General features: G+C 40.3%; 2 protein-coding genes and 1 long non-coding RNA gene across 4 annotated transcripts in view; all 3 read right to left on the bottom strand.

Moving 5' to 3' along the window:
* cnot4b (CCR4-NOT transcription complex, subunit 4b) overlaps positions 1 to 15,715 on the bottom strand; it is a 40,573-nt gene extending 24,858 nt beyond the window's left edge. For both annotated transcript variants that reach the window (XM_067581334.1, XM_067581337.1), the window contains exon 1: positions 15,496 to 15,715. The gene's annotated coding sequence lies outside the window, so the exon portion shown is untranslated. The remainder of the gene's footprint in view (positions 1 to 15,495) is intronic.
* The window catches only part of LOC137175612 (uncharacterized), a 417,849-nt gene that overhangs the window by 186,234 nt on the left and 210,530 nt on the right, over positions 1 to 21,085 (bottom strand). The window lies entirely within an intron of this gene.
* LOC137176100 (toll-like receptor 1) lies at positions 16,506 to 20,461 on the bottom strand. The gene has a single exon (XM_067582164.1). The coding sequence runs from the start codon at positions 20,457 to 20,459 to the stop codon at positions 18,015 to 18,017; it is 2,445 nt and encodes an 814-aa protein (XP_067438265.1). The 5' UTR covers positions 20,460 to 20,461; the 3' UTR covers positions 16,506 to 18,014.

The following is a 21,085-nucleotide window of genomic DNA, read 5'->3' as shown; positions in this document are numbered from 1 at the left end:
TGTGGATCGTCAGTAACATAACTAATGAGAAGTTATTGAGGATTGACCTCGATGATATCTACACTTCTGTGTTTTCAGCCAATAGCTTTGTTTACATCCTAGCACATCTGCATGGTGAAAACTCATGCTGCTTGGGCTACTAGCAGTTCCTGTTCACTGTACATACAACAATTACTAAGAAAAGTCTGAATCTGATGATTATGAGGCGAGATCTGAATCCTTTTCATATGAATTCTGCTGATTGTAACAAGGTGTGTATGACGTCTGTGTGTTTAGATTGGACTGAGTCTGTTTAGTCTGGTTGAATGCGATTCATTTAGGGAGCTCTGAACATAGTAACGGCTTGTTTGTGGTGGGAATGTGATCTGTGTTCTACTTGTCTGAGCTAAACAACTCCCTTAGCCAGGTGCACTTTGCATGCTGGGATGCAAATGAGTGAAATCAACAGTTGCTAGCCAACCCGAACTTACCTAAACACCGTGTGAGGCTGTAGATCTCTTCCTGCTACATTATTGGTACACCATAAGCAGGTTGACAAGGCCTCATCTAAAAATAGTTCACTCTGCTGAGGTTAAACAATGACTCGTCCAGCTGCTGACAGTTCTGCTTTCCAGCCAATGAACTGTGGCTTCAGTGAGAGAGAGCTAATGAAGCTGTCATTATGTAGCTGTGTCACAGAGAGCTGCAGAGATGTGAAACTTTGTTTGGATCAGTCTAAGTGGCCAATTAAACTGTTGTAAAAACATCTGCAGACAGACACTGCTGGTCCATTGGGAAGAAACAGGATGATTCCACAACTCATGATTTACTGTAATGCATTCATCTAATGGACAGATGATGAACAATACTGCAACACACAACCATTCTGACATATTGTGCTTGTTATAGCACTATGTCCACACAGAAAGCAGCAGCAGCAAGTGCTCTGTCTGTGTGTCTACATATGAGGCGTTCAGGTACAGTGTTGTGCATAGGTCACCCGCGTTTCAGAAGCGTTCAGAGCCTAATAAACAATGACTGCGTAACACACGTAACGGAGGAAAATAGACTCGAAGCCTAAAATCCGCTTCGGGTCACAATTACACCCGAGCCAGTGTGCCAGCTGTGTAGACAGCTGTATTGATTACCATAGAAACATACTGTTCCATCACACACGTGTGACACAGACCACTGAAACACGCGGCTGAGACGTTTTCAGTGTAGACACATTGTGTCTTAACTTTTGTTAGCAGGGTTTTTTTGTGTGAATTTAGGATTTTTCATTTTTTTAAAGCTTACTACATGTGTGAACTCTGGTGCAGGGAATCTGTTTTCGTATTTTGGATATGGAAAAGGCTGACATTTTTCTGTGTGATATGTGTTATGTTAAATATTGTGTGATTTTAATGTTTGATTACTTAGTTTTTTCTGAACCTACAGTATGAAATAAAGTCTAGCTAGACTTTCCAACAGACTTCTGTCAAACCAGCAACAAGCAGATTATCTTATCGACTCTAAACAGGACACCAGTACAACCAATATACACATAAATCAAGGAGGCTGCAACCTCTAAAATCCCATATGTCCCAGAGCAATCAAATACTACAACTATCCATATCCAAAAGCCTTGAGTCAAGAGCAACTGGACTTGTAGATTCTTGAAGACTCTCATTAAAAAAGGAATCTATCTATCTGCTGTAGTTGTGTTTATAGACTTGAGTTTAAAGCTACTGGCTGGTTCAAACAGCACTGACAGCCAACGAACTAGCCTCCCCTCTCTGAATGAAGCATTTATTCTCTGCTACACATTTATCTGTAAATGTTATGCACCCGGCAACTGCCCTGACTCTCCAGGTGCCATCAGCTGATTGGCTTCCACCTGTGACCTCCTGGTCTGACACCTTAGACAATTTGAATCCGAGGAACCAATCACGCCAAAAGCTGAGGCCAATCTTAATATGATGAACCACTTCAATAGAGAATATTTATTGGAGATGCTAGTGAGTGGTAACTCCCCGTCAGAGACCTATGCTGATGTGACAGATGCTGCATCTTGTCAGTGGGTTAAAACAACTTTAACTTTACTGATGTGAAACGCTGGCTTGGTGAAACCTACGCTGCTGCTTGTACCACTGCCCACTTGAGGAAGTACACAGGATTTCCATGTGGGTCTATCCCAGGCAGCAGGGCAGAGAGCGAGTGCTTGACAGCTAAAAATACCCGGCCTGTCCTGGCTGTGGAGGGGTGGAGACAGTTGGGGCTTCTCTCTTTTAAGGGGAAGTGCAGATGGGAAGCAGCGGTGCTCCTGCAGCCTCCCCTATCCTCCCTGCTGGACATGTATGGTCATCAGTGATTCCTCCAGCAGCTCAGCACAGGGGAGCCGCTCTGCAGGCTGGCTGCTGCTACATGAAGTGAGTCTGATTCTGTATTAAATTACTAACAGTGTTTTTAGTGAGGCCGGCATTATAACTGCTTGGCTCACATATCCCTAAACCACTAGATCCACTTTCCACCCAATAGAAATTGTGTGTACATGTTATTGCCTTATTGTCACTATTTGTGAAAAGGACGCGTGTCCACTGTAGCATTTCCACATCATTTCCATCCACAGTGAAATGCCTAAATGGTAGGAAAGCAGCTAAATCTCTTCTTCATTGTTCTCATTTTAGATATTTAACATCAAAACTGCGTATGGTACCCAGCGAGAGGTTAGCAGTGGGACAGACAGGTGTCCCCTCCTGTGCTCTATAATCACCTATGCTCCACTGCAGTGCTGATAAAATCTACATACGCAGTTTCACCACAATGATTGATTGATCTTAACTTTATTTCACATAGCCTCTGACCATGACTGGGCAGCTTCCGTCATAGTTTTCCCTGTGTACAGTGACTCCAATAACACCTGGGTCAAGGTGCATAAATGATGCATATGCACAAAAACCACACATGCACCATTTCCCGCACATAAACTGGTATTTCTACAAGCAGAATGTGTGTGAGACTGTGTGCACTTCATGCATCCTTCAGACCAGCGTACTCATGTTTTTCTACAGCCATCTGATGGTGATGTGATGAGGTGGAGTTGAAATATAAAATGACCGTAACACTGATTAATTACTTTTGTGTGATTAATATTATCATTCTTTTAATTTACACAGGAATCAACATTGGATTGCCTTACATTGTACATGTGGACTGGCTCTGCTAACACCATAAGAAATAATGATGGAACAGATGATTATCAGCTCTCCATGCATGTCCAATCACTCTCCCTAATGGACTCTATGGTGAGCCATCACTCCTGTTTCCTCCACATCTTTCGCATCCATCTGTTAATCCAGAAACCTTTAGCTAAGCACGCATCATCATCCCAACACCATTATCTGCTGAAATCATGTCACCTTACAAGACAGCCACCACTATCTGACTGTCTGGAACACCACAGGACTGCCCAACAATTAAAACAACCCCAATCATGTGTGGAAGCACAGACAATCAAAAGTTATCAATTCTATGTTGGGTATCAATCAGATTTGATGAATACAGTCACCTTAGTCAAGACAAACATCAACGGAAGAGCAGCTGTGATAGCAGAGAGACAAAGGCAGGAATTATAATTTCACATCAGGCTGTGGCTATCGATTCGTTTAATAACAATCAAATATTTAACATTTATTCAAGCAATAAAGTATCAGAAAGTTCTGTCCAGAAGCAAAACAAATGTCTAGAAGATGTAAAATACAATTTGCCAAACTAAATAATAGAGCTGGACCCCAATATTCGACTATTCAGACATTCATTCGTTGGGTAGCTATTCAGTTTTCAATTTTGGGATTTGGATTTTTTTGTTTTTTTGCTAAATGCAGGTTATCAATAAAGGCAAACTGCAAAACACATTTTGTCAGCACATCCTTGTACTATATTTATACTTTATAATTGCACTGTTAAAATGTGGAAATATATACCATCTCAACTTGATCACCTGACATCCCCTTACTCACACCTCAGTTCACCTTGGCTGTCAAAGGGAAGACAAAATGCTGAAGACCTCAGCTGTGTGGGAACACTTTCAATTGAACCATGACATGACAAAGGCAGTGTGCCAAATACGCAATTTGACACTGGCCTTCCATGGTGGCACAACAAGCATGAAAAATCACCTGAATGCTATAAAGTAGTAGTCTAAAGAACCGAGGCCATACTAGCTAGCAAACTTAGCTTAGCTAATCTGTTGTTGTCCGGTCACCATGATGAAGCTGCTTTTAAACAGTAACGTTACACATGATAAAAACATGCACTCACTTTACTTGCAAAATAGTTGCAACTGATCTGAAGAGTTGAAATAACACATAAGGAGTAATGTGGGAACATCTGAGGCTAAGGAAATTATTGGCATAAAAACATAGAGCAGACCAGTCTAATAATAATTTGTCCATAGGTGCAGAGATCTGCAAGACCAAATTTTAACTCTTATTTAAAACTTAACTGCCTTCAGTTTCACAACAGACATTTGGACCTCGTTGAGTATGGAGGCATACATGGCTGTCACCTGTCACTTTATAACTCAGGAGTGGGAACTCTGTGCCTTCGTATTAGAAACCAAAGTAATGGGGGTGAACCATATGGGAGTCAACATTGCACAACAACTTGGAGAAGTAGCGGACACCTTCACCATTCCAAATTACAAGGTGAGTGGCCGTTGTTCATGACAACACCAGCAATATGAAGCTGAGCACGGAGACACTGAAGAAAGAACCGGAGAAATGTGGCAATGTTCAAGGGGTCTACTGCTCAGGTCACATGCCACAGCTGTACATAAATACAGCTCTAAAACAGGACAGATGTCGCACGGTTTTGGCTGCCAGGAATCTCGTGGGACACTTAGAGGAATCTCGTGGGACAAAAAAAGTGCAAAGGCTAAAGCTGCCTTGACAGAGAAAGGAAAGCAGCAGAATGTTGTAGAGTGCAAACTCATACAAGACGTCACTATTTGTTGGAAGTCTACATGTGAACTGCTTGACCAACTGGTGGAGCAATAATGGCCAGTGACAGCTGTTTTGTCATATTCCAGTATCACAAAGTAAGGAGATCGCACCCTGGACCTGAGAGCAGACCATGCTGACTGTGGAAACTGGCACAGGAGATAGCAGAAGTGCTGGGGCCCCTAATCACACTCACAGAACTGCTATCACAGGAGGAGAACTTGTGGTTGTCTGCAACAGTGCCAACGCTCTTCAACGTGAAGAAACACAACTGTCACTGGAGGAGAACGACAGCCCTGCCATCACAGAAATGAAGAAGAGATTTCAATGCTGATGCAGTCTGAGTCCGACGATGAAGCGGAAGCACACAATGGAAACAGCGCAAAAAAAGAGATGGAGCAATATTTGAGAGACACAACTAAAGTCCAGCCTGGCCCACTTGCATAGTGGAAGCAAAACAGCGACCGCTACCCTAAGCTGGCATTTGCAGCCAAACACTGCCTTTGTGTTCTGGCCACTTCAACCCTGTCAGAGTGCATTTTCTTTAAAGGCTGGCTATGAAGTGAACAAGACCAGAAGTTCCCTTTTACCTGAAAATGTGGACAAACTCATCTTCCTCGCACACAACATGAAGAGAGTGTAGGTAGGCTAACAGCTAGGGCTGGGTACCAAACTTCAATACTTTTATGGCACCAACCGAATTGCTTCGATACTATCGAGTATGTAAAAATTCTTGTCATTTGGTAGTAAATTTCAATGCCTAGCAGAAGCGGGGCTGACAGAACATCTGGCTGTAGCTTCTCAACATAAACAACAATGGCAGAGGGAGCAGTAGCATCAACAGAGGCTACATCAGTAACAGGAGGTTGGACCAAAACACGTAACCTGCAGGTAAGACAAGACGAAGCTGTATTAAAATATCAAAGATCACAATATTGTCTATTGTTTGACATCAAAACAGCAGTGATTCAGCGGCTGGTAAACAGCCGCTAATGTAGCAAAGCAGTCTCTGTGTGAATATAACACTGAACATAAAAACATAGGACTCCACAGCTAACATTACGTAAGGTTAGCCGAGCCTCACAAGATGCTGTTGTCAGCCGTCCACTTGCTACGTTTTGAGCTGTTAACTCAGCTAGAATTAACAGACAATATACTACACAAAACAACCATCATAAAGCAAAGTGATAAAACCATTTATGCTAATGTTAACTAGCTGTACAGAGACACTCAACACACTTTCTCTTTAAAACTAATCAATGTTAGTATACATATTACGCACACATATTACGCATTGCCAATACGCTACCAAGAGTTTCTCTGGCAACGACACAGAGGTTGACGTTTCAGAATAGCACTTCACAGAAGCTCCCAAAGGCTATTGATTTCCAAATGAATGGATATTTGGCTTTAGTTTTGGCATTAATTTTTTTGGCCTAGCAGGGGTTCTTGTTATAATTATAGTAGAAACATTGATTCAGTAAACATTCAGTATGTTAAGTAAATGCTCAGTTGACGTTGAGTACAGTTAGACCTAGCAGTCTCTATTAGGTTGGGCAATTTCAAAGTTCTGAAAATAACAAGGGTGTTGTGAATACACCTTTGTTTTCACAGGTAATTTGTTAGTCTGTCCCTCCCGCCACAGGAAATAATGGATTAATCCTGGAAGGCTACTGATGTAGCACTTTTCTCCTTATGAAAGTAACATGGCAATTATTCGACCAATGAAACTTTGGTCATATGAGAGCATATTGACCAACTAATTGACCAGTCGACCAGGAGACTACAGCCCTAGTCACTTCCATTAAAATAGGACTCACTGTTTTTGAATAAATCGCCCAAAAGGGCAAAGAATGGTGTCTAACAGTCTCAATGACTCCAATGTCTGATTCTCCAATATCTGAGCTCTGAATCTCCTTGTCAAAAATGGAGATGATGGTTATATAACTTATGGGTATATAAATTATCACAGCTCTATTTTAAATCTTACAGACACATGGATCAGTATAACCAGTGAAGTCTGAGGTTACTCAAACTGATTTTTTTTTTCAACGTGACTTAGTTTTTGAGTTACAAGTTGTTCAGTTACTAATTTTGGCTTAGGGGCCTTGAATATGAATGTGGTTGCTTGTCTCACCCCTGCCACAAGGGTGCACTGTCACCTGTTTTAAAGGTTTATTCCACCCAAATACTACCCTCTGTCTAACTACTTCTAGTTTATACGCTTAATTTCACCCAAATACTACCTTCTGTCTAATTTCTTATAGTTTTAAAGAACATACACTTCACACTCTTCACAAACACATACTGACACACACACACACACACACACACACACACACACACAGTGTCACTTCTTATTTTCAAAATAAAAGCCAATAGGAAAGTCTGGATGAGCCAGACTTTTCAAAATAAAAGCCCCCAATTGTCAATGTTTGTTGACAGGAAAACAGGAATGGACCTAGTTTTTTAAAATCAAAGCCTCATACAGTAACTTTATCAAAAAAGGGAACAATATCTTAACAGGAAGTTCAGGATGAGGCTCCTTTTTCAAAATAAAAGCCTCCATATGGTAATAAGAGCTTACCAGGGGGGCCATGGACAAGGCTGGAATTCCAAAATAAGTAATTAATTTCAGATTTCTGCATGTTCAGCAATGCTTTGCAATTTTTTCTTCTTCTGTATGTTTTTTGTTCGACCACTACTTTTGCACACTTTAAGCTACAGAAACCATTCAATATTAAACTTGCTCTTTAAGGATACTTATGCTTGTATTCAACTGAAAATCTACCTTTTATATCTATCTTTTATTGTTTTCAGTTAATCTGTGATATTAATACAAAGCATTTCTTCATTTCAGGCAATTTATTTCAATTTCCAGGTTTTTCAGTATTAAAAATTTAGCTTCCAGCTTTTCTAGCACTGTACTTGAAGTCTTAGCTTTTTTTGGGTAATGCAGCTCAGCTTCCATTTCTGTCAGTTTTACAGTTCAGCTTCCAGGTTTTTCAGCAGTGCAGTGCAGTGCAGTGCATTTCAGCTTTTTCAAGCAAAATTCATTTCAGATTTCTGCATTTTCAGCAATGCTTTGCAATTTATTTCAGCTGTCAGCATTCACATGGATTTTCCACAGGAAATATATTTCTAGTTAAAAGTATTGTTGTTACAACAGAAATCTATTTGTTGTATTTTTTACCATTACATGGTACCAGCTCAACTCAATTCTACTCTACTCAACTCTACTCACTTTTGGTACTAGGTACTTTTCCAGATTTCATTTTCCATTACAGATAATACCCCCTCGGTGTAGGGAGGGGTTAGCAGTGATGACTGTCGCTGACTGGTCAAACACACATAGCGCAGCCGCTTCAACTACCGCACCACTCCTAAAACAAAGTACTCATGTAAGGGGGGAACATTTCTCTTCTTTGATCATGTTAAAAGTAAAGGCTTTGTTGTCGGCTTCCCGACTTGTTTTTCAAACATGGTTGTAATTTTATAGTTGAGGAGGACGAGCAATCAAGAGAGACAGGGAGAGGAGAGAGCGCAATGGTAGAGAGGTGTTTTTATGTCACCTCAGTTTGTTTGGAACCTTGACGGAAGTGATACCAAAAAAGTAGGTACCAGATACCCAGGTACCAGGTACTATCCACAACTTTTGCCTAATGGAAAACCAGTAAAAACGAGTTGAACCAGTACCATGTAGTGGAAAGGGGGTTTTGTTTGACTCTTGTTAGGTTCAGGTTGTAAAATGTTATAGTCTCAGGCCAATAGTTAATGGACTTTGGGACCGGAGTTGGTCCTCGGGCACTGCACTGTGGCTGCCCACTGCTCCTGGTGTATGGGATGGGTGAAATGCAGAGGACAAATTTCATTTCAATATATGAGAGTACTGAGAAATGACAATAAAAAAAAATAAATAAATATAAATCTTATAAATATAAATCTCAAATCTTAAATTTGTTGGTTGTTTGTTCTGTGCTTCTGTTTCACAGCGTTTTGTCAGGCATTGAGAGCCTTTTATCATCAACATTTACGTAGGTCTGCAATTTATCCATTATAAGAAAAATGATCACAAGCTGTTATTAGCCTATGTCACAAAAAGTGGAGGAGAGAGGAGTTAAACCAAGCCCTTGAGATTACAAACATGCATGAAACACGCCAAACCTTTTGGAAAATGTGTTTTTATTGACAAATAACAATACAAACAACAATACTGTAGAATAACAGAATCCTTAAAAATGGATGCCTTTAATTAAACTGAAAGACACATGTTGCAGCACTATGCAATCCATCTCAGCCTAGAATGGAGAAATGTGTGGCTGAGTCCTTCCCAAGTCATGGTCAGCACCCCGCCAGACCAAAACTTTGAATATTTGCTGTTTGTTACTACTGAAGATCTGGAGCCCAAAAAATGGTGTTCGGGTAATAAGACATTAACAATAAAGTCCATAAATTGTGTTTCAATTCATATCATTAAAAAAGGAAGCTGGGCTAATAGTTGTTAACCAAATTAGACCCTTATCTCTGACTTAAGCCCCATTATTTGTTCTCTAGGGGAAGTCAAGTTATCTCAACATAGTATATTAACATGTACTGCTCAGTGATTTGAATCCTGCCTACAGTTCATATGTGTGTGATTTTTCTTCCCCTACCTGAGTAGTAATTACAGCTCAGTTAATGTTTCAAATCAGAAGTCAACTGTGAGGGCAGTGCAGCACCCGGACAGTGTACACACACTAGAGTTATCTTGTAATTCATCTTCAAAAAAGGCAGGGGCTTCAAGCATTTTTTGATTTAATGACTAAATAATTACCTTTGCAAGATGAAAGTGAAGAACATTGTGAATAGTTTCCATGCCATCACTCAGAGACTAACGTTAGAGGAGCGGAGCAGTGAACTCCAACAGAAACAAATGAAACCGGCTGACCAACACACACTGCAGTATTAAACAAACCAACTCTGAGCTGAAGAAATGAACTCGTTGTCTGTTTCACCTCAAACAACGATGGCTTTCCTCAGAGCTAACGCTGCAGCAGAGAGCCTTTTTATTGAAGTTTTTAAAAGTAAAAGGCTGCAGACCATGTATCTTATCTGCCAGTTATGTTTCATATTGTAATTCGGTGAAATAAGGTGAATGGTTTGGCACACAGTACTGGAGCAAGAGACTGAAAATAGTGCTTTACTGTGCTAATTAACAGTTACATCAGGATTAATTCTGATCAGAAATACTTGTGTTTTAATAGAGAACACTAACAGTTCCTCATTTACTTTCCTGCATGGTCCTGGATTGAGGAAACAGATTGTTTATTTATATATTTACCAGGGACAGTGTACATTAATCAACATTTGAGTTTCCACATCTATCTTCTACAGGAAGTAATCTCTGTCTCTATGGTTTTCTGTATGTCTGTATGTCCTTCGCCTATTTTTTGAACCGTTCATCCGATTGACTCCGTATTCCGCAGGTGTATGTCTGGGGAACAAAGGGAGCGCAGTGTCGAATTTGGTGCAATTTGAACACACATTCAATATTAATAAACTTTGAATAAACCAGCAATCAGTGAGCTGCTCCACTCGGGGCCAACTGACTCCAGCATGTCAGGGAGAGACCAGAGACGAGGCGTGACACGAGTCAGACAGTGAAAACAGAGCTTTTAATCAAGAGTGAACACTCTTGCCCTGTGTCTAGACAGAAAGTGTAGCATTAGCAGCACATTTAGCAGATCAGCAGCAGTGGCGAGTGACTACACAGGAGGCGTTCAGGTACACTATTGAGTGTAGGTCACCCACGTTTTGGAAGCGCTCAGAGCCCGATACACAATGACTGTAGTTACGCGCAAAATGGAGTGAATACTTCTACGGGCAGTTCAAAACCAGTTTGACCCATATGCTCCGAGACCATGGCAACTGTGAAGCACCACTACAGACATACCCACTCAAATCTGAACTGATGGCACAGAAAATAAGAGAAAATCTAAAATCTAAAAGAGCCCAATATGATTGTGACTGCAGAGCTCCAGGTAGGACAGAATCACAGCCCAATGATCCCACCTAGCCCACTGCTGCACAAAGTCAGGGCCTATATGTTCAGAGAGAAAACATTAACCTCGGCATTGTGGTGATTCACAAGATGCAGAGCTTTCTTTCAGAAAATAGGGCAGAGCCTGAAATGTGTCTATTTACAGTGTGTCAGTTACCTCAGAAAACATTAACATAGCCTCCCCATCCAGGTTCTGTTGGCAGAGAATCAGCTGAAATCCCTCACTGATCACCAGAAACAAAAATGCAACACGAGGACAAACACCACACATACAAGGAAGTAGAAAAGCTCACACAGACATGGCCCATCATGAAGTTATGGCTTTCTCCCATTAATGGTTAACTAACATGCATTGTCTGTATGCTCATAAAGAAATATGACGGCCTAGTTCCATAGAGGAGGGCCTTACCAGACACAGAGGTGTGATTAGGTTGAGGGGAACAGGAGGAAAAACATACACAAACACAAGCTAGCCACTGGCAACACACGTAGCTTCAAACCTGTACAGTAAACAAGCAAACTGTAGTCTTCTGTTACCACATGACTAGTTACTTCCTTGTTTTAAGATGACCACCACATTAATAAAACTGTATGAGAACATCACAAACACTGATAAAAATGTGGTATTGTTTGAAATGTTTCAATACTAGTGGCGATAGAATACCAAACTCCAAAACAACAGTGCAATCATAACTCAGTGTCCACCTACTAGCTTTTTCTGGAGCAACATCCCAGTCTATTAGCTGATGGAGTTTGCTCCAAACTATAGATTTTGAAAGATTTTTTTTTCCTACATTTGACAGTGACAGTAGAGATACAGACAGGAAATGCAGTAGATGGGGGATGACTTGCAGCAAAGGTCTCCAGACCAATCAGAGCAGAGGATGACTGGTTTGTCTAAATCACCCGACCACTAGCATGCCCAACAATCATTTTTTGACAGTGAACTTCGAAATATGAATATAAAAAATATGAATATGTTACAAACCCTTCTTTAAATTCAACAAAAGTGAAAATTACTCAGATGTTCACTTAACAAAATCAGCTGTACAAGAGCTTTGCCTCAATAAAAAAATGCCTAAAACTGGCCAAATTTTGACAATCAGAGCCAGCTTTCTGTACCTGTCAAGTCTTCTAATTTCATTGAGTACCAGAGATGCCAAGAAGTATTGAGGTTTGATACCCTACACTGTACACCATCAACTTTACAGTGTCTACACAGCCTGCTTAGCAAAAGCAGCATGTTAGCAGAGCAGCAGCTTCAGTCCTGCATTAGGATGTACTGTAGGAACTGGATACCAAACCCAAAGATGGTGCCCATTCACTTGATGAAAATATCTCATCTGGCACCAAGCCAAGCCAAAAAAGTTCTTCCAGGTTTATGGCCCACTTAATATGAGACCCCCCCCCCCCCCCCCCCACACACACACACACACACACACACTTTCCCACTCGGTGCATTGGGATGTTGTCATGAACTTTAAAATTACTTTTCTAGGCTCTGGGAAAGTAGAAATATAAAACCCTAATGGATTAAAAATTCATAACAGAAAGAGTCATAATTGTCCTTGTTTGAAGTTCAAGATGCCCTGTCAACAGTTTTACAGACATCTCTTTTATAATTGTGATCTATGGGGAAAATGCTTTTGGCAATAGGGGATTTTTTTGCTGGGCCACTGAGAAAAATTGGCAGCAAGGCTGATTGACTGGCGGTGCCATACCGAGGTGTCAATACATAGGATGTGTTCAGGCCCAGTATTGAGTGTGGGTCACCTGCTTTTTGGCAGTGCTCAGAGTCAAACACACAATCATTATACATGTGTAAAATGGAAGGAAATACTTGAAAAGTAAAAATATGCTGTTCCATCTGATGCACGAGACGGACAACAAAAAATGCAGCTAAAACACCTCCTGTACAGACACGTTAGGCTCAGTTTCATATACGAATTAGCTCTGGTTTTGGTTTCCACCAACTCCTGAGAAAAAGATCTTTCTCTTTAGCTGCTAAATGCTCCAGTATGTTCACCAGCCTGTCTCTCAACTGTGTCTGTCTGATGTTTGGTGCCAGGCAGGTAGTGTATCCTGGCTTTATCAGAGTGTTTTTGAAAACAGCTGCCTGCTGCTGCTGGTGAGGGGGGGTGAACTCAGCAGCCACACATTTCTCCGTTCTCTATTTCTCTGTTTAGCATCTTTAGGTTAGGCTAACCCATTGTTGCTAACTTTAGAGCTAACCCCCTTCACTTTTCCAACAGTTGGGTAAATAACAGACGTGGCTTTTCTTGGTCTTGAGAAGTTGCAGCATTTATTAACTGTTACACTGTAGTCTGTACTGTACATTTACTGCCAGACTGGCAACTTACTGCTAACCTCTTCTGCTCCGCTCGAGTTCACCGTCACTTTTCTGCCGCTCGCCCTTTCCCACCCGCTACACACACATATTACGCAATGCTGTGTTCCTTAACAGGGCAATGTTCCCAATAGTTTCCCAGGTAACAACACAGAGGTTGACTCACATATCGGAACCTAACCTGTAAAAAATACAGCGGAACAGCACTGCACAGAGGCTCCAAAACACTATTGATTTCCAAATTAATGGATATTTAGCTTTAGTTTTGGCATTGAAAAATATTTTTTTGGCCCGGCAGAGGTTCACATTGTTATAAATACAGGAGAAACACTGATTCAGTAAATGTTCAGTAAACGCCCAGTAAACGTTGAGTACAGTTAGACCTAGCAGTCTCCATTAGGTTGGGTGAGATCAAAGTTGTGAAAACAAGAGGGGTGTTTTGAATACACCTTTGTTTTTACAGGTGATTTGTTAGTCTGTCCCTCCCGCCGCAGGAAATAATGGATCAATCTTGGAAGGCTGTTGATGTAGCACTTTTCTCCTTATGAAAGTAACACAGCAATTATTCAACCAATGAGAATTTGATCGGACAAGAGCATATCAACCAACTAATCCACGAGGAGACTACGTCCCTAGACCTTTCACATTACACATTGTCATTTGATCCATTGTTTATAAAACATATAGGCTATTAGCACAGCTTTAAATACACATAGAAAATTTTGCCTCAATATCCACAGCTAATTTAAAACCAACATGGTACTTATCTAGAGACATCCTGATCTGGACCAGTGTTGGATGCACTGAATAAGCAATACCACCATGCATATTCCACAACCCCTTATAAACTGTCTTCTCCAATCTGCAAAACTCATCTTTCAAAGGGAGAAGGTAGTCTGACATCTCCTAACAACATACTGTTTTCACATGTGACAGAGAAGCTTTGCCTCAGGGCACAGATGCTCTCTGACAGATGGTTTTAAAGGTGGACACAGTTCTGTCAAAGTCAAAACAGTTCTCTACAGCCTGCTCCTGCTCCTCAGCACGCAGGTTTTAATCACCTCAGGGCAAAGTGTGGCATGTAAAACAACAGGGCCTGACTCTCTCACTGATACAGTTGTATGACAACACATGCTGAATGTCCCAGAGGTGACAATTACAAAATAAGGAGAGGAACCCAAATTTCTAAAATCAGCGCCATTAAAACTATAAAGTATGATGAAACATCGTGAACAAAGTAACCCAACAATTAACAAATTCCAATTTCAATCTTCCTGGAAGCCATTTATTACCAACAATCACTGATTGCGACCAGTCACAGTCTGCTTTCTTTTCTTAGTTAGGCTATATGCACAGAACAGGACAGGACTAACGATTCGCCGTATTGAGTAGCTCTGAGACTGAAAACCGACCGAATTTTTCAAACAAGTTGTGGGTAAGTTAAAAGTGCAAAGTGTGCAAGTAAAGCCGTGTTTAGTGACTGACTTAAGCCCTTGGCTAATATGTACTGTAACGCACATACTTAATTGCCACACAGTTATAAGACAGTGTGAAATTGTACAACTGGTTTGAAGTTTAGAACCAGCAGCTTTGTTGTTAGTCATGTGCCGGGTGAAGTGTCACTTCACCGGGGTGCCCCCGGTGCTGCTGACGGGCTAAGCTAGGCTAACCAGCTAAGTTAACCAGCTATGCTAACCGGCTTGGCTGCCAGCCCGGAATGCTGCTGTCTGTCTTGTATGACGTCGGCTACGGTAGATAGCCTTTTTCTGTGCTTTGCTCTGGCATGAAATACAACACTCACGGTGTAATAAAAAAAACCCCGCCAAAGTTATCTAAGCACACCGGCACTTCTACTCACACAAGTGTGTTGTTTATAAGTTGTGTGACTTGCAAAAGGCTGTCAGGAAGAGGAGTTTACGCGGCCTGCCCTTCGCCGGCAGAGCCGAACATAACTGTAACACCAACCCAACGTGAGTGAAGCTGCCTCGGCTCTCCTCCGAGAGCAGCGCCTCTGACAGATGGACAGCGGTTAGACAGCTGTATGAGGCTTTGGCTGAACTTTGTCACTTATGTCTACGTATGAAAATGATGGTTTAATGGGTAGCTATTTTATGGCGTTGGTTTATTGGGATGGTCAGGATACTCACCCTGCCTATGTGTTATTGGGGATCCCTCTCCAGGATGTCTGCCTGTTTGGGACAGTAACTCCGTTACAGAAAGCTGCCGTCTGTTGGACTCAGTAGCAGTTGTCTTGTAGAGACTGCCGGCCTTTTCAGTTAGTTTATATGCTGGCTAGTGGCTACCTACTTACACCACAAACCACCATCTTACATTGAAAGGAGGAGAGAACAGGGGCAACTGTACAACTCAGTGAGTCGGCGCAAATCGTCTTGATGTTGCATGCATGGAATGATGGGTATTGTAGTCTCTACCGGCGAAGCATCTGCACACCGGTGTTTTGTTTTGTTTTGCAAAGGATATTGTTTTGAATTGTGTAAACAAAATGGACCAGTGCTTACACAGTACAATACAATATAATATGAAGGGAGGAATAGTAGATGATGTATATAAAATAACGTCAATATTAACAATTTTAAATAATCCGATAAAGCATTCTTTACCTCCAGACATGTTTTACCTCCAGACATTTCACCTCCTATATAAAACACTATTCTTTAAATAATAATGTGTGTGTGATATGGTTTTTCCACAATTAAAGTTCAATTATCTTGTTAAATCCTTAAAATCACATCTACTCCATCTCCCTCATTAAATAGCTAATCCAGAATCTATGAATAAGTAAATATTTTTCATTTTAAAAGTTGAACTGTGGACATGAGATGTCTCCTACTTCACTATAAAGTCCATTATCAGTGTTTGTGCACTGGAGGCTTTAAGTTTCCACATCACACTTGTGTAATTTGAATATTGGACCAGAATTGGGTTCCAAACTAGTTGTGATGTCACAAATCATGCTTGGAGGCCCACCCCTTCAAATCAGATTTTTAATAAGCACAGAGAAGCTTTCCAGTTTCAGCAGATGAATGTGAAAACAAACTCTGCACATACATCGTGTTGTACAGTGAAGCTCAAACATCCAAGTGAAGTTACAATAAACAAAACAGGTTTTTGAGTGGAGAGGGACTTTACAACTGCAGACCTAATGGTTATTATAATGCTCCTTTATTAATTACTTCTGAACATTTATAACCACAGACTTGATGGCTTATTTAAAAGTCAGAAACCCATGTATTAATATATTACCAACATCTATATGGACCACCAGCCAAAGGGATTAACACAACTATAAAGTATTTATAAATGATTTATTAACATCTAGATATATTAGATATGGCTTACAAACCCTTTATAAAGAGTCCCTTATAAAAAGTGGTATCATATATCATAAGCATATATATTATTAATATGAAGCTGGCAACAATGCAATTTATTATATTTACATATATGTATATTATACACAAGGATAAACTTCTCCATACAGATCATATTAGCAGCCGTCTGCAAGGAAGCTTGACAATCGAGTTTCATTTTTGATTTTGATATTTCGAAATGTTTGACTTTAGTGTTTACCCAATGAAACACTGTATTCATATAGCAAATTCAGATACAATCAGGATTTTCTATACATTTATATTTATATAATTAATTCATATAATCATATGAAATAATCCCTGATCCACAATTAGTACCCATCGCTTATCCAGAGAAAATGCATGAAATAATTTTTAATCATCTTGGTTAAATCACACAAAGAATACTGAATTACACAAACAACTTAGAAATTATTCAAATGCACAACACAATTAGGGAAGCAAAAGCAACACATCTTAGATAAAACAAGAGGATTAATGAAATAATTTAACACATTAAAACTGAAAAAAATATTTTGAAAGTGAATATGAATGTGTCTGTGCACATGTTTTCATGTTTGCGGTGACTGCAATGTGTTTCTGCGCAAAAACCTTGCAGATATAATGCAGTGTAAGAAGCAGAGCATAGATATGAAACAGTGTATTGAGGTTATTTGTTTATTTTAAAAATGAAAATTAGAGTAGATCATCAAGATAAAATGGTAAATTTGTCATGGATTGTAATTTTAATATATTTCATATTTTAAAACAACAACAACAACAACAACAAAAACCCAAGTACACCACACAGTTTCATTCTAATTCATACATTCCGATGTGTGGTGTAGGGCATTATTATGAACAGAAGATGGAGACATTTGCTTTAATTAAAATCAGGTTCTAAACAGAGGGCACCAACACAAGTTCATTAAGCAAGTCAGATAATATATTTCTCTACTAAGAAAAATGTACTTTGACACAGCTGAAATCTGAATATTTATATTGTTCAAAAACTGTAGTTTTATACTGGAGAACTTCAGCTGTTAGAGAATGATTCAGTTTACAGTGAGCAGATGTTTTTTAACATGTATTAGCTTGATACAAAACTTGCTGTTTTATCATTCACAGAAGTTAAATTGTTCTAAAAGAATCATAAGTGACAACGCCGTATTTATAACTCCTCAAAATATAAGATGTGCAGAAATTGTAGATAATCAAGTAAGATCATGCAGAACCAGCTATGTCATCTTCATTTGTGGAATATAACATTGCTTTAGCATGGATTACTTAAACTGTTAAACTTGATCAGTAATCAGAGCTGCTGTATCTGAAATTGCCAAAGCCACGTTCTTCAGAACTACAGACTTGTCTGCCATATGCAGCATGGATTTAAGACTTGCCCAGAAAACCTGCTGCTTCCGTTCATCCTTCGGCCACTCGAGGTATGTCTGTTGCCTCAGTAAACTTCGAAGTCTTAAGAACTTCTTGGGCAGACAGTCAGTTGGAATGGGCTCCAATAAGATGAAAACTAAAGAGTCCTGCTGGACGCTGATGGCTCTGTGCTGGGCAAAGAAGAGCTCATAGTTGCACCATTCGCTCTGGACAAAATGTTTGGAGAGGACAAACAGCGTCTTGTAGCTGGCCTCCACACAGTTGATAATGTTGTCTATGATCCAGTCACCAGGGACAAAGTCACGCTCATGAACACAGAGTGAAAACCCAGCACCTTCCAAAGAGGGTACCAGCTGGCTGTCCACCCAGCTGGAGTCCTGATGACTGTAGGAGATGAATGCATGATAAGAAAACGATTCATTCTTCAACAGGTTGGACCGTTTCTTGTCTCTCCTCTTCATCCTAATCCACACCCATAACATCTTTGTATACCAAACTCCGTCGTATTTATAGAAAAGCAGACCTATGGCTGCAGATATAACTATTATCACAGGCAAAGCAATTGCAGCTTGGAGCCACATCTCACATGACAGTTCACTGGTTTTGTAATCTGACATTGACACACCTGCAAACAACGGTGGGGTACTGCATGTATAATCCAAGGGCCAGTCAGGGAGCAAAGACTTATTGAAAGCAGTGAGGAACCAGTGCGAGTCACATGAGCAGACAAATGGATTGCGTCCAGCCTTGAGGGTCTGAAGCTTGGGAAGTCCTTCCAAAACCTCTCTGGATAGAGATGTGATAGAGTTCTGGTCTACATAGAGACTGAGTAGAGCCGGGGCGTTGAGATGCGCAGGGATAACCTGAATGCTGTTGGAGCTGAGTTGAAGGTGTGTCAGTCTGGGAAAATGAGACAGATCCTCTGTCATTATGGCTGTTATTCCTGTCTTTGACAAGTCAATCCTTTCAAAGTTTGAAGACAGGTATTTAAAAACACTGTTGCCCAGGTTGTTATTCCCCAGGCTGAGCTCAGTCAGCTGAGCAGGCCAAAAGCAGTCCCCATCCAAGGAGATGGAGTTGTAGCTGAGGTCAAGAGACTCCAACATCTTCATCTGATGTATTTTCTCTGAGATAAGAGATAGACTCCAGAAGCGGTTCTTGCTCAAAGACAGCCGCCTCAGTTTGGGAAAGACGGAAGAACATGTATACCACCAGAAGCCTGATTCTGTCAAAAGGTTATCTGACAGATCCAGGGTCTCCAATGATGGCAAGGCAGATATGAGTTTGCAAGGTAAAATGTTCAGTCCAGTCCCAGAGAACCTTATATAGGTGAGATTTGAGATGGCCTCAAAGCTCATGTTAATTGTGGGGTACCTGTATTGATAATGATTCACATGATCAAAAGTAATTGAGCGAAGTTTGATTGTGTGATTAATGGTGCGAAACTGAAACCCATCTGGTGTATCTTCATTATAAGTCATATTGACAAATGAGAGGTCATGAACGGAGGAGAGCCACAAATTCTTCAGAAACAACTCCATAAATGAGCTGTTTATCCAGGTGTTCTCTATGGTGAGATTCTGTATAAACGGCATTGCTCTCAGTTTCTTAAAAGGGTCATCCGTCACATTGCAGTCATCGGGAAATATGCTGATGAATCTCAGTGCTGGTGTTCCTGTCACATTCAAGTCCACAAGGATGCTCTCAAACATACTGAAAGACCCACAAAAAGATGTGAAAAGGGACATTTTCTGGAGAGACTTAAATTTTCCAAGAGCTCCAGAATCATACTTTTGCCAGTGAATTCCTGCTCCCAAAACCAGATTTTGCAAAGAGACATTCATCAGGGGATCAAAGTCATTATAGTTGACTGACAGAGCAGCTGTACTTCCTAATGAAAGGACATCTAGATTTTGTAGGTTCTGAAATGACACTGGTAATCGATAGCTCTTGTAGAGATTGTTAGCCAAATCAAAGATTTTCAGTTTTTTCAATGAAATATCAGGGATGATAGTCAACTTATTGTAAGATATATTGAGAACTTTGAGTGCTGGTGTGTGATTAAACACACTGGGAGAAATTTCCTGCAGGCCACAGTGAGTTGCCTTCAGGAAACAGAGCCGAGACAGTCTTGAAAATGAAGCTACATTCAGTCTTTGGATGGAGTTGTGAGAAACATCCAAATATTCCGTGTCATTGGGAAGATTTAAAGGAACGTCTGTTAGATTTTGATGGGAAAGGTCTTTCATTCTATGCCTTGACGAGACACACAGCTCAAATCCCTCATCATCTTCCTTTACAGCCATGCAGTGAGGTGTCAGTAGGGAGATAACAGCAATTGTCCCCATCAGCAAAGCTGCAATTGTGCTGAAACACCAAAATAAATTAAATAACTGAGTTAAAGTTAACTGCTTTGGTAGCTGTGCATGGTCATTTATTGCTATGATTTTAATTAACATTAATGGAAAGATAATCGTACTTTACCTTTCAGTGAACATAGCTTCAGAGGCATAAGTTTTCAAAAGTGAGTGTCTGGAGCTCAGGTCTTAGCTGTGTGCTCTGTGCTCTGATTTTTATCCTCTGTGTTCTGAAGATCAATACATCAACCACTAAACAACCTCTGTTCCTCTTTTTTCTCTCGTAAATTCCTCATTTCTGTGTTTCCTCATTCCTCATTTCTCTTTGGTTCCTCATAACCGTAAACCATCTGTTAAAACTGTGAAAGGAGATGTTTTAATTGAGGATAAGAGCTAATGTTAAACACAGGTATAATAAATTTAAAGGGGTGAATTTTGTGAGTAGTTGTAGTGAAGAAATGAAAATATGGCACTCTTTGTATTAGAAAAAATCTAGAGTAAATAATATAACAGATAACAGATGGTATAACCACTGTTGTTGTCTTTCCATGCCAGTATTTGTATGGATCTGAATAAAGTGAAGACAACAACTGAAAGATGTTTTCACACAGAGAAGC

Source organism: Thunnus thynnus, chromosome 23 (assembly GCF_963924715.1).
Source record: "Thunnus thynnus chromosome 23, fThuThy2.1, whole genome shotgun sequence".
NCBI classification, from domain to species: Eukaryota; Metazoa; Chordata; class Actinopteri; order Scombriformes; family Scombridae; genus Thunnus; species Thunnus thynnus.
The sequence above is the reverse complement of the archived record's forward strand: the minus strand, read 5'-3'. Positions and strand labels throughout refer to the sequence as shown.